The sequence below is a fragment of the Cottoperca gobio genome, chromosome 17, assembly GCF_900634415.1.
Source record: "Cottoperca gobio chromosome 17, fCotGob3.1, whole genome shotgun sequence".
In the NCBI taxonomy this organism is placed as follows: domain Eukaryota; kingdom Metazoa; phylum Chordata; class Actinopteri; order Perciformes; family Bovichtidae; genus Cottoperca; species Cottoperca gobio.
In genome coordinates, this window is record NC_041371.1 from 7,524,102 (window position 1) to 7,537,795 (window position 13,694).

At 38.1% G+C, this 13,694-nt stretch overlaps 2 protein-coding genes and 1 non-coding gene across 3 annotated transcripts; 2 read left to right on the top strand and 1 right to left on the bottom strand.

Moving 5' to 3' along the window:
- Nucleotides 1-440: 440 nt before the first annotated feature.
- Nucleotides 441-3,694, top strand: myl12.2 (myosin, light chain 12, genome duplicate 2). Its single transcript, XM_029453362.1, has 4 exons — nucleotides 441-575; nucleotides 1,959-2,168; nucleotides 2,302-2,463; nucleotides 3,183-3,694. The coding sequence occupies exons 2-4, from the start codon at nucleotides 1,985-1,987 to the stop codon at nucleotides 3,353-3,355; spliced, it is 519 nt and encodes a 172-aa protein (XP_029309222.1). The 5' UTR covers nucleotides 441-575; nucleotides 1,959-1,984; the 3' UTR covers nucleotides 3,356-3,694.
- Nucleotides 3,641-7,355, bottom strand: bag1 (BCL2 associated athanogene 1). The gene is made up of 7 exons (XM_029453359.1): nucleotides 7,203-7,355; nucleotides 6,210-6,338; nucleotides 6,036-6,118; nucleotides 5,845-5,958; nucleotides 5,636-5,743; nucleotides 5,486-5,548; nucleotides 3,641-5,393 (listed from the first exon to the last, which is right to left on the bottom strand). The coding sequence occupies exons 1-7, from the start codon at nucleotides 7,237-7,239 to the stop codon at nucleotides 5,304-5,306; spliced, it is 624 nt and encodes a 207-aa protein (XP_029309219.1). The 5' UTR covers nucleotides 7,240-7,355; the 3' UTR covers nucleotides 3,641-5,303.
- Nucleotides 7,356-7,629: 274 nt separating this feature from the next.
- trnar-ucu (transfer RNA arginine (anticodon UCU)) lies at nucleotides 7,630-7,721 on the top strand. The gene is given in 2 exon segments: nucleotides 7,630-7,666; nucleotides 7,686-7,721. It is a non-coding gene; the product is annotated as a tRNA-Arg (tRNA).
- Nucleotides 7,722-13,694: the final 5,973 nt, after the last annotated feature.

A 13,694-nucleotide genomic window follows, 5' to 3' on the forward strand; every position in this document is an offset into this window, starting at 1 on the left:
TACTGTCTCTATCTATGTCTATACTCTTTTACATGTGGACTGCACCAAATGTGACCTCAAAGCACTTTAAATGTCTTCATCTGCCTAAATGTACAGTTAAGTTTCCAATTTTACTTTGTATGTGAGCAAGATGCAGTCAATCTGTGGTGCAAAATCACGTACTAGTTGCTCTACACACCGATATAATATTGAGACAGAGAATCGCAACAAAAATAAACTTTGGCGTTTATTGGTAGTTGCTGCCACCTAGTGGGGGGAAATATAAACTGCAGCCTTGATCGTTTGGGCAAATATAAAGACATTATCAAAATAACAGCTGTACAAAATCACACATCTCTTCTTAGTATAACCAATTATCAATATTTAACGGTGTGAATGTAGAAACACAAATCAACAAACAAGTAGATACGAGGACAACATGGTATCTTCCGGCCTGTTGGCTCCGCCCAGCTCGGCTGTGATTGGTCAGTTTGGGAAAGAGGAAATAAAACATTGATTGTTGCTCTTCATCTGTCTGTGGATGCCCTGCTAGCTGTGTGTACACACATTTAGCAATAACGCTTATATTTTCTGAGGTGGGTGATTTAAGTTTGCCTCTAAAACTTGTGCACATAATGTTAATGTTTTTTGTCCAGTGAATTGATCTCGGTTAGCTCGTTAAAGCTAGTCTGGTCAGTGAGTTATTGAGGTCAACATTTGGCTAGCTATTAGCTAATAAATTAAATGTTTAGTTAACGCTACCTGGGATTTCTGATCATAATCAAAGATGATAATCAAAGATAGGAAATTATTTCTCACATCAATTAATATGTGTTGTTGTCAGCTAATGTGTGGCAGGCTAACGCTATCATCATGTGTTGGGGCAGATTGCTGGACAGTAAAGTATAGCTATGATCAATAAGTAAATAGTCAGCATCCCATATTACTAAACTGAGAAATATCAACTGACAACCAATCCCTTGTTCAGTCAAAAGTCCGGTCCAGAGGTCCACATCTTTAAACAGGGCCCTGTTCTTCTCTTCGTAGGCTTGATTTGACATAACCTGGATTTTTCTGTTCTTCAAAGATTGCTTTAAAATGATCAGAAGCTGTCAGAGAAGCATGTCCTTATGGTAAAACCTGCAAAAGTGCGGGCTTTCACAATTAAACCCTTTTCAAGTTGAACTCACACACCTGAATTAATTTTCAACATTCAGTTCTGAAACCAATAGAAGTGCACATGCAGAGAGTCTGTGTACTCTTTACATGACTGTTAAACGAACAAACAACAATGGAAAGGAAAACACACAATATTGCATGTTAAAGTATACGCACACATACACACGTAATATATGTATTTGTCATTTTTAAAGCAGTGATCATACAGGCAACAGGATTAGCTAGCCAACAAGGTAAAACCCTCCTGGATCACCAGGGGAACAAACTGATTTTTTTAAATTACAAATAACTGTCTAGTGATTTGGGTTCTCAACTAGTGAAGTTAGTAGAGATCATAGTAGACAAAGAAAATATGTTTTCGGACTGGAATTGAACCATAAATCACGGTTATTTATTATGATATTTTGATCAGTCATCAATTCAGATTAGTTCAATTTGATTCACTTTCACAAAATCGAGATTAACCTTACTTTTATACTGTAAATAATTTCTACATTTTTTGCTGGAAATTTGTCAGTGTTTTTCTAACAACTGCGTTCAAAGAACAAAGTAAACTGGGCAACAATTAACAAGATTGTTTTGCTAACATAATCTTAGCCTGGATTAATTAAGACATATTTGGAGAAAGGGGCTATGCTCATAAGGTTACTGCAATCAATCCCGGCAAATATTTAAGAATAATAATTGTATTATTGTACTAACATTAATTGTTATCGAGACAAATTTGGCAATGATGCTATAGATGTTTAGATCGTACTGTCAAGCTCTAGTTGGAAACCTTCATATCATCTGTATTACAGGAAGGGCGGACCTACCAACAGCCAACATGTCGAGCAAAAGGGCCAAGGGAAAGAACACCAAGAAGCGTCCTCAGCGTGCCACCTCCAATGTGTTCGCTATGTTTGACCAATCTCAAATTCAGGAGTTCAAGGAGGCCTTCAACATGATCGACCAAAACAGGGATGGTTTCATTGACAAAGAAGACCTTCATGACATGCTGGCTTCACTGGGTAAACTTAACAGAGATGAAGAAATGAAAGCGACGCAGAGAATTATATTAACACCTGCTTCCGTAAAGCTTTCAGCATGGGTGGTGTGTGAGAGCGAGTGTTATATATCGCCATTACTCTGATTGTTTCCCAGGTAAGAGCCCCACAGATGACTACCTGGAGACGATGATGAACGAAGCGCCGGGCCCGATCAACTTCACCATGTTTCTGACCATGTTCGGAGAGAAGCTGAACGGCACAGATCCTGAGGATGTGATCCGTAATGCTTTTGCCTGCTTTGACGAGGAGGGCACAGGTGAGTTTAAGTTTTCTATACATATCTAATGTGCGCTTTGTCTCGTGATCTCGTGTCTCAATGTCTCCAGATGTTGTCAGGATATGTTTAGTTTTTATTAGAAGTCTTCATCAAAACAGTTGAATTCTCAAATGCAACCAAATAAATGCCGTCACTCCTCCATGTCCTGAATGCACAAATGGAATTTGATTAAAGCTACAATTGTCTATTTTCATTAGTTTAATAAAACTATTTCTTTAGGTACCCGATTAATCACTTTGTCTAAAAATGCAAAGAAAATGTGCAAAATGAATTTCCTTATTCATTTGCTTGTTATTTACTTGTACAGACGTACGGTTGGGTTTTATTTTTCTAGCTCCGTATATGAAATTGGTGATTGTCATCAAGTATATTGATGGTTAGTATTCATCCCTTCCTATTGCACTTGGGGAATGGCCGATTGGATGCAGACTCACACACGAGCACCAGCAACTGTCTCCAGCAGATAAATGTATTTTTGCGCGTTAGACAGTGTGTGAGATATTTTGCAACTTTTGATCCATTCGTCCCTCTCTGATAAAAGTGCTCTCTTGGTAAACATCCATAAATAAATGCTGAAAAATGTAATTTAAAAGTTAGCATCAAAGGAAAAATAAAAAGTTTTATGTCAAACTAAATGATTTACACGGTTGATAAATGTTCTGTTCATCCACTAACCGATGAATGGATCTCTCCCACAGGTATAATCCAGGAGGAGTACCTGCGGGAGCTGCTCACTACAATGGGTGACAGGTTTACGGATGACGAAGTGGATGAGCTCTTCAGAGAGGCGCCGATTGACAAGAAGGGCAACTTCAACTATGTAGCATTCACACGCATACTAAAGCATGGCGCAAAGGACAAAGATGATTAGTGACAGAAGCAGCTCTGGATAAGGTTTATTCTGTACATCGTGTGTTGCCACTCGTTAGAACAGCTATATACTGTTATTTGGCTCATGGGATGCTTCACTGTGGTATAGCTTACTGAAGGTCATTTATTTAAGCTGCTTGTGGGACCATACTGTACCCCGACCTCTACTCTCAAAGCTCATTTGCACATCTGTGGAAACACCACCGAAGGGTCTGTATAAGCTCGTTAAGATGTATGAAAAGACCCTCATGGATAAAGCTGGAAATAAACTGAAACAAGGAGTCTGTTGGTTTTACTGAATCATTTGTATTTTGTTGGAAATTAAAGTTTCAATATTTAATTGTGGTCCGAGATTAATCTTTTTATTACATCAATACTTTTCATTTTTCAGAGGTTTTATTTAAAACAAAAGGAAAATAGATGAGTCAGCCTTGGTGGTGATTTTAAATCAATAACAATTCCACAGTTCACACTCATTTCAAAGGTACGAGAGTACACAGGAATAGTCAATGGATTAAACAAAAAGGTGCCGACTCAATGTAGAATAATAGATATACAACATACGGCCAAAGGTTTGTGGACAGCATTTACTTCTTGGTCTATTTTTAATAGTGTGGGCTAGGGTAGAAACTGACAGCTATTTTCTTGATTCATTTAATTTGGTCTATTAAATGCACAAAATGTTTCGTTTACTAATCACATCCTCACAAGTGAGAAGCTGGAATTAGAGAATGTTTTGCATTTTTACGTGACAAACCGTTAATTGATAATCAAAATAGTTGATTTTCTTTCAATCAATAAATGGTTTTAGTTTAGTTCCCATCACTATATACTGGTATATTAGCGAACAGCTGATGCACCATGTCTTGTTGCAACAGGAAAAAGCTCCGGTGTACAGATCAGGCTGATGAACTGGACTGCACAGAGCTATGACCTCATCCAAAACCCGTCATCGGTGTCTGACCTCACTGATGATCGAGCAGCTGAATTAGAGAAAGTCCCTGTCAGGTTCCACCTTCCCAGAAGAGTGGAAGCTAAGAGCACATTATTGATAATGTCCACAAACGTTTGGCCACGTGTGTACAAACTGCCACATGCAACACTCCACAGGTGGTACATCACAATGACAAGAAAAATGTTTTTCTGTGTTATTGAACAGCTTGTGAGAGACCGGATGATAAACTGGGGAAGTTTCTGACATCATCGTGGACAATTTGACATTTTTGCTGTGGCAGTTCTGTTATTTTTTGGATGCTTTAAAAAGAGATCAGGGGTTTTCAAAGTGCAAGAGACTGGCAGCATCCCCTCATACAAAGCTTGGAAGAAGGCACCCCCCCTTAGTTTACTTGCTTAGTTTAGGCCAATTCCTGGATGCTGATCATGATCATTGTTATTTATTGCTTTTTGACATAACTTTAGACTACACCAAATACCTAAAAGAGTTCTGTCTGAAGGCATTTCTCAGTTTCTGACTCCAGGAAAGTGGGAAGAATAGTACAATTCCCAAAAACTCCTGTATATTTGTTTTACCAAATCACACACAATTAGGCTATTCTATGTGATCTTCTCTTGAAAAGTAATATATTAACTAATGTAATATTTTTTCACTTCCATTCACTGAGCTAAGCTGTTTGGAGCCGCCCTGACTCACGCTTCGAAAACCTCTGATCTACATATTGTCCCACCCTTAACAGAGTGACTGTGGTTACAATATCTTGAGGAGCACTTCATATCTCTTTAACCCAGAGAACGTATCCCAGATGTTCCCAGCATCAGTGCCAATAACAAGCCTCTTCCTGATCACAGGATTCTCTGTGATGAGGGCTCTCTCATACACATCAACCCAACAATAAATAGACAAGGATCGCATCCACACGTGACGCTTTCTGTACACTTTGCAGCTGCTCACAGAGCAATGTATAGCACATGATATGGGAGACTTTGCAGCTCTACTCCGCCAGGGCGAGATTTTTCGACTGGATCTTTGATAGGTGGTCTGATATACAAGCTTCGATTTTGTCACACTGGGCCAGGAAATCCTATTGACAGAAAATAAATCACACTTTATTATATTGACAGCGATTTTCAATTACAGTAAAACATTTTGGTGACACTGAAAAAAAGGGTTCACCTGCACAGTCTTTACAAGTCCCTTTTTCTTCATTTTGCAGTCATTGAAATTGTCTGCAATATTCTATTGAAAGAAGAAACAGTTCAGGGTTTGTTATACCTGACATATGCAAGAAAATAAAAAATTAACAACAAAAAACTAAAAGATTACCATAGCATCGATCTGCTCCAGAATCTTCATGAACTGTTCAGCTGCTATTTTCACTCTGTGGTCTAGTTTACCCAACGCCTCTGCCTGGAGGTCTTTGGCCAGGAAGCCCTGTGGAAACAATGGGTTATAATCAACACAAATGTATTGGAGAACAGAACAGACCAATGAAGGGAAAGTACGCATCTTACAATCAGTAATTGATTGCTTACATTCTTGAGTCCTGTCAACTCCCCGTCTACTTTCTCCAGCTTTTTAGCCGTCTGTTCCACAGATTTCTCGATGTCTTTCAGCTTCTTCAATTCAGATTCTTCCTCAGGACTGTTCTGTTTGTAGATTATTGTCAGTATTTATTTAAATATATAGTCACACATTAGATAAATCACACATGTAAAGGCCATACCCGCTTTCCAATCAGCATGAGTTTGCAGCCTTCTTTTATTCCATAGCTGGACAGACTCTCCTCCACGTCTTTCAGCGATTTCCCTGGAATTCCAGGGCGAATAAGGCAAGGTTAGAGCTGCATGTACCGTAATATGATATTTAAGAATGTGAAAGAGAGAGACCCACAGTCTACCTTTAAAGATGAGCTTCTGTGAAGTTTGAGGAACTCCAGTAACTTGGGTGAGAGCATCTGAAAGGTCTTTGACGATGGGGCCCTTATCATCATCCTGGCCAGTTAATGTGATGCTGTGCTTAGTAGATCCTGGAGTGGGAGAAAAAAAACGTATAAATGTTAGTCCCTAAACTGTAGATTATTTATCTGGAACAAACAGATGTATCATTTTGACCCCACCCCTCATCGAATTTGCACATTTGATTTATGTTTGTAGAGTTTGCATATTGTACTTTTTGTAATAGGCCTAATGAACTGTATTTGTTTGCATATGATTTACTCGAAGGTATGATGTATGATCGGTTTCTTACTACAGTTTTGTTTGTAATTCATGTTGATTGTGGTGAAGCCAAACACAATTTTATAAGGTTTCTAACTACCTTTAACTTTGATTATTTTTAACTGAATGTAGTTAAACTGAATAACAAATTAGTGAATGTTAACCTAAAGATTTACGACGTTATGATGGCAAAGTATTAATGCATACTCCGGATATTACAAAATCGGTTAAATCGAATACATTTTAGTCAAAAGGATGCAAAAGGATGTATGAACAATTCAATAAATAATCTTAAATTATATTTGGTTGGTGAACTAGAACATTTGACAGATTAGGGGATTGTGATGTTCATCCGAAACCTTTGGTGTGTGAAGATAATACATTGATTTACAAATACTTTTCTTTTTTGATAAATCACGTTATGCAGCTGTGTGAACAAATATTCAGATTTACGAAATAAAAGGACTTGTGTAAAGTTAATATTCAAAGGCTATGTTTCAGTCAGGATATAAAGCTAACTAACGTTACTAAAGTAAAATATTTGGTAAGAGCTAACTATAGCTACATTAGCTAACCATTTCCTAGCTACTCGAGCGATGGTTAGTAAACTTACATTTCCATATCTATCTATTATCTGGTAACAATCGTGTAACATCATGCAAAAATCGTATTACCGTATGCAACTGTCACTGTTATCGTTTGCCCTGACATTTTGGTTTTTAGCGTCCTTTAATTAACGTACAACACAAATCACACGGCTAGCTTTAGCTAACTGTTGCTAAATAACTACTTCCGGGACAGTCCGGAAACAGTTCATCTAACGTCTTTATATTTTACTTTATTTATGTATCTTTGTCAACGGAAGAGTACATACAGACAAGAAATGTTCATGAAACTGAACAAATTCAATATAACTACAAAGTGGGTTTTTTAATTAAAGCGCACGCATATTGTAATTACATATTATGAGTTTGACAAACTTTTAGTTAGTAACGCCTGTCCATGGTGCAGTATTTAACAAACTGTCGCCAAAGTGTCAAATTACTATTGAGTCAGACTTGATCAACATTTTAGTCCTGCGTGCAACAACCGTTCTCAGCAGGCTCTGTGGCGCAATGGATAGCGCATTGGACTTCTAGTCGAACACTCGAGAAGTGATTCAAAGGTTGTGGGTTCGAGTCCCACCAGAGTCGGTACTTTTAATAGGATAGCATGTTGATTTCACATACTTTGACTCGTGAAAGCTGAATATCATGTCATTAAGGAGGGTCTACTCTGCAATACAGTAGCCACAGTTGTTCAACCATGGCTACATCGTCATATCTGCTAATATTCCTGATGTTTGAACGAGAAAGGTATTTTGATGGATATGTCAAGATTTAAGTTTCAGCAAGGATATTATTAAATGTTTGTCAGAGAAAATTCCCCCTTAAATGTCAAACTCAGTGTGCTAAGAAAATATTTAGAGGACTTAATATAAACTTCAAAACAGACTTTTGATTGAGAATGTGGATAAAGGAGCTTTTGGATTGTATTGGTCTGAAAAGACTAACTTAAATTGCGTGCGTGCGTCTGTTGTAAATATTCACAGATTAAGTCACAAAGTGCATTTAAGGGTGACTGTCAGCTTTACATTAAAGATAACATCTAAACAGACTAACTACTTAGCTTTAGGACATATTCAAGTTAAATCAAACTAAGTAAACAAAGTAAAAATGTCAGAGACGAGCAACCACATGCAACTGAAGGCGCAGGAGCTGATAGCCTTTCCTCACAAGAGCCACAAGGGAGCCAAACTGCACGATGAGCAAGTAAGAAGACTTGTACACCGTTTCAGTTTGAGCTTCAAGCTATGTTTTCTGTTTTAACCCAGTTAAGAATGAAAATAAAACCCCGTATTTTAAAACATGACCTCGGCCTCGTGTTCATAACTGGAGGGAGCTACAGTTACATTTGTATTTAGATACGTTAATGTCTTCTTTTTCAATGTGTCTATTATTTTTTTCTTATTTCTATTAGTGATTTTTTTTACATTTATTCTGGCATATTATATTGAACCTTTGTACAATCAATCAGTAAATGATTAGTTGTCAAAATATAGAATTATGCATAATTTCAATTACAAACATTTGTATATCAAATAAGACATCCGGGGAGAATTAAAAGCGGGAGAATTAACGTCAGTTAACGGAGTTGGCTAGCTTGTTTTCTAGTGTTGCTAATGAGCAGCTAACTAGTTTACGTGTTTTTGGCTAACAAACTGCGATGGAGAAAGGAGCTGGAGGTTTATATCAACAACTGAAATGACCAACACGGCAACAGTTGGACAATATATGGCATGGATACTTCATCTCCAGGAGAGAAAGAAGAATGGACGTCAAATAACGACAGAAAGAAGAATGGACGTCAAATAACGACAGAAAGAAGAACGGACGTCAAATAACGTGAGTCTGTCTGTCTGTCTCTGTTCGCTAATTGCTTCTGCTCGCTTGTTTCGTAAGTGTTTCTCCGTAGCTGTCCCTGTGTATTAAACACCTAGCTGTGTTTTTGTTGCTGTTATGTGGATTATATTAAGTGCTGTGCAGTCTGTTGTATTTTAACGGCTGACTATAGAGACACTGTAGGGACAGAGCCTGTAGCCTACTGTATGAAATCATTAGGGAATTTCTCAAATTGTGCATTTATTGTTGGTTCAGCCACCTGTTGACTGTGTGCCCTGTGAATGAGCATGTGCAAAAATGTCTGCCAGTTTACCAATTGTATATCAATTACTCATCCCATGTTACTTTGAATTCTTGAAGAAAACAGAAAATTGACGTAAATGGTGATGACTAGTGGTCTGGTGGTCTGGCTTCCAAATACAACACCAGATGGTTGTGAGTTCAATGCCAGGGCTCCCACCATTGTGCCCCTGAGCAAGGTACTTAAAGGGCCTACGAAATGATATTTCGTCAGTGTTATTGACCTTGGTATATGATAGAGGTTGCATATCTATTGTGAAATGTGCCATATATATATATATATATGGTTAATATTGTTGTATTCGTAATAAATCACAATCATAACAACATAAAAATGACTTCCGCTAACAACAATCGATCGCTGCGCCGAGAGCATCCACTTCGGCAATGTTCGGGCGATGATGTCACAAGTAGAATACAGCCGCCGCAAGTATAATACAGCCGCCGCCAGTGTTCGTCTGCGTTACAGCCACCGCCAGTGTTCGTCTGCGTTGAAGCGTCCAGCAAAGACTGCTGTCAATTATTACGAGAAAGAACGCACAACAATCAATCGTCAAGGATAATTGTGAAGCGATGTGTTGTATGGGGATGTGGGGCCGTCTCCAAATCTAGCTTTCTGTGGCCAAAAGAGGATAAAATGTCGCGTTTATGACAAGTGCGTCGATGAAACCGACGATTTGTGGGCAGCACTTTGAGAGATCGTGTTTCGAACAAACTATGCTCGCCAAGGAAATGAGATTCAAAAAGAATTTAAAACTGAACGCAGATGCTGTGCCTACAATACTGCCGAGACCCCAGCCAGCACAAGCCAGCACGCCGACTCAAACACGTCGGTGCAGAGTCCTCCACCAAAGAGATGACGAAATGCATTCGCCAAAAGGGAGAGAGCAAAGGTAAGCCGTGCTACTTGTTTACTGTATTTATTGTTTCAAGCATAAAGCCATAATCGGTCTAGGCCTACTGTATGTAACGAGTTGACATACAAATGTAAACTGTAATGTAAATGTTTCCTAAATTTCCCTCGGGATGAATAAAGTATCTATCTATCTACACCAGGCCCTAGCCAATATCTGTGTGTTATTGTTTGTAGTATGAATAGCTTTAGCTAATTACACTTCATTAGCTTAATTAAGTATAGATTCAATGTTTAGAACAGGCTTCTCCATTTTATTCTGTAGTTTAAGTAAAAGCGTGAGTCTTTTTAACTTTTAACTATCACCCTATTATTACATAGGTATTGAAACATTAGTGAATGAAGCCACTGACAGAACTGAGGATACCTGTATGATCAGCGACCATCTATTGGACATCCACACTGGGGAGGAAGCTGTGTGTACACCAGTAAGTATACAGACTGTACGTCATCTGTACATTACAGTTGTAGTACCAGTAGACCTGCACATAACGTGTTAAACATACAATCACCACATGCATGTACATAATTCATGTATTTGTATAATTTGATATCATTGCTCTCTCAATCAATTTAACCACATGTTTTATTATGAATGTTATTAGATATTAGATAGCAGACATGTATAAACATGCAATACAATTTCAAGCTGGTTTGAAAGATTTATTAGTAAAGTTGTGTTTTGTACATTTCAGACATGTCAGAATGAAATTGCTGTGCAGACGGATCCCCCTCCACGGACACACCACAAGTCCATGCAGGCGCGACCACGTGTCAGGTCAGCTGGACTGCAAGTTCCAATCCAAATATGTTTTATAATCAAGCATTATATATAATATGTATGTATGTATGTGTGTGTATATATATATGTATGTATGTATGTATGTATGTATGTATGTATGTATGTATGTATGTATGTATGTATGTATGTATGTATGTATGTATGTATGTATATATATATATCTCTATCTATATCGGTCTACCGAGACTCAATGCTTTGTGCCAAGACAATGTTGATGAGGAACCTTTGGAAGTCCCAGCTCCACTCAGCAGTCGGTGGAAGAACCAAACAAGAGGGATGCTGTTGTGCTGTATAGAAGCAGATTCAATCACTGAACTGACATTGTGTTTTGTTATTGACTCTAATAAAGTGCTGATATTTGAACGACATGTAGTTGTCAGATGGAAACGTAGCACAGATCTTTTGAATGGCACATGATGGCATTCTGTGGTTCTTACCAAGTATTCCCCAACAAAATCTCACCAGCTGGCGGTATGCTACATAGTGATACATTCGGTAAAATACAAGATAATACATAATAATACTAATAATAAGCTTTATTTGTATAGCACCTTTCATACAAGAATTGCAGCCCAAAGTGCTTCACAGCAAAAACATAACAATTAGTACAAGGACAGAATAAGAGCATTTACAGTACAATAATCAAGGTGTAGATGTAAATGAGTCTGAAGTACCATTATAAAAATAGCCAAATTAAAATAGCAGATAAAATAGCAGAATTAAAATAATATATAGCAGATAACGCGTTATGGTTATGTCAATGGTAATCACTTCAACCTTATTTGCTTATTTATCTATGTATTCTGTAACTTTGCCAGAGTGACCATTCGACTTCCCAAAAATACGTCAAAGTTTCTGAGCTCTACACATTACACAAGTAACTTACTCATTACGTGGCTGATCACCTGCTTGTTGTCTGTCTCTCTTCGAATACCTGTGGTAGGCTGTCTGCAACACCCAAACATCCAGACACTTTGATTTGAATCCTGGGTGATCTGCTATGCAGGTTATGTTTGCACCATGTCCCTCATATTCATTGAATTCCTCCATGACATCCTTTTCTTGGCAGCAGCTCATCAATTGCTTCCATAATTGTACAGTTTTCACATGTACACCTAAATGTACAAAAGAAGAGTGGTAAGGACATGTACACAATATGCAATATCCAGAAAAGGGCCAATATTAACGTCATCTTAATGTCATACTATGTATATGCCTGTGTTTGACGACAGGCTCGTAAGCACTATAGGTGAGACGGTCAGTATACAGACTATACTTTATAAAGCAGCGCTGTCCTCCGGTCTGTTTGTTAGCTAATAGCTAATGCTTTATATACAGCTCGTAATAAATGACGTTTGACATCAGACACAACGATAGAACCTCAACCGCAGAAACTTCGAGAAAGAATCAAGTTATCAAGCTTTACAGACGTCGATGTGTCCAAGTAGAGAAGTAATTGAATATTTAGGGGTCGAGCAATTTGCAGACAACTAGTCGGGTTCATAACAATTCTCGCTAGCAAGCTATAGATAGCTATCGATCTATTTACGATCGAGGATAATGTTACGTTTTATTCTGATGTATTTACTATATATTGATAAGTTCTATGAACTATAGTCAAATGTATATACCTGTCTGTGTTCTGCTGTCGCACAGGATCTCCGCCAAATCCAGATTCACCGTCACCATCATCTGCCTGTCTGCTCCCGTCTGTGTCTCCATTTTGAATACTGTGTCTCGCGCTGCTCTGCTTCCACCACGTTAAACTCGCCCGCATGATCTAAATCCGCGACACCGGCATCCTCTTCTTGAAGGTGCAACGAGTCTATTGACGACTCACTGTCACTCGATTCTGTCGAAATATCCGAGCCAGAGTCCGACATCGCCGCTTCTGCCGCTTCTGCCGCTTCTGCCTGTGTATTCAACTGGTAGACTATTTTCTACTTGTGACGTCAGAACACGGCGTCGGGTGTTTCCGGTAGCGGCAGTGTAAACATCGGTGGTCGACATACTAAATCATGATTTATTAAATACTGCGATCATTGTGTCATTAATAACACATCATTTTACAACACAAATAGCATTTACTATCATCAGTAGAAATTCATGTTTATCATTTCGTAGGCCCTTTAACTCTGAGTTGCTCCCGGGGGACTGTCCCTGTAGTTAGTTCACTGTAAATCACTCTGGATATGGAATGACCTGTAATGTAATGTAATGTAAATGGTGGCCGTGTTCAACAACAGCAAAACTATATCAAAACATCTCACACAACTCCTGTAGTATAATGCTAGTCTCATATATCCATTCCTATTCCATTTGATTTTGGGGTGAACTATCCCTTTTAACGACAACTTTATGTGGCTATAATACTGTATATGAGCTTGTTCTGCACAAGTTGAAAACAACATAAATGAATGCAGTAAACCTATCTTTTTTTAAAAGGATGTATAGTAAATTCAACAGATAATATCTATTTGTTTGTGTAAAACCTTGAAGAAATAATCAGTAACCACAACCAGGATATAAAAGTACAACACTTTTTTCTGAGAAGTGGTGGACTAAAAGTCTAAATACTCGCAGAATAGAATGCAAATAAAACACTTTTTAAATGTTTAATAAAGCTAGGCACATCACATATACACCATTTTACATTTCTCTTTAAAGTTTGGGGAAAAGTCCAACAACATTCCATGTCGATGCCAATGAG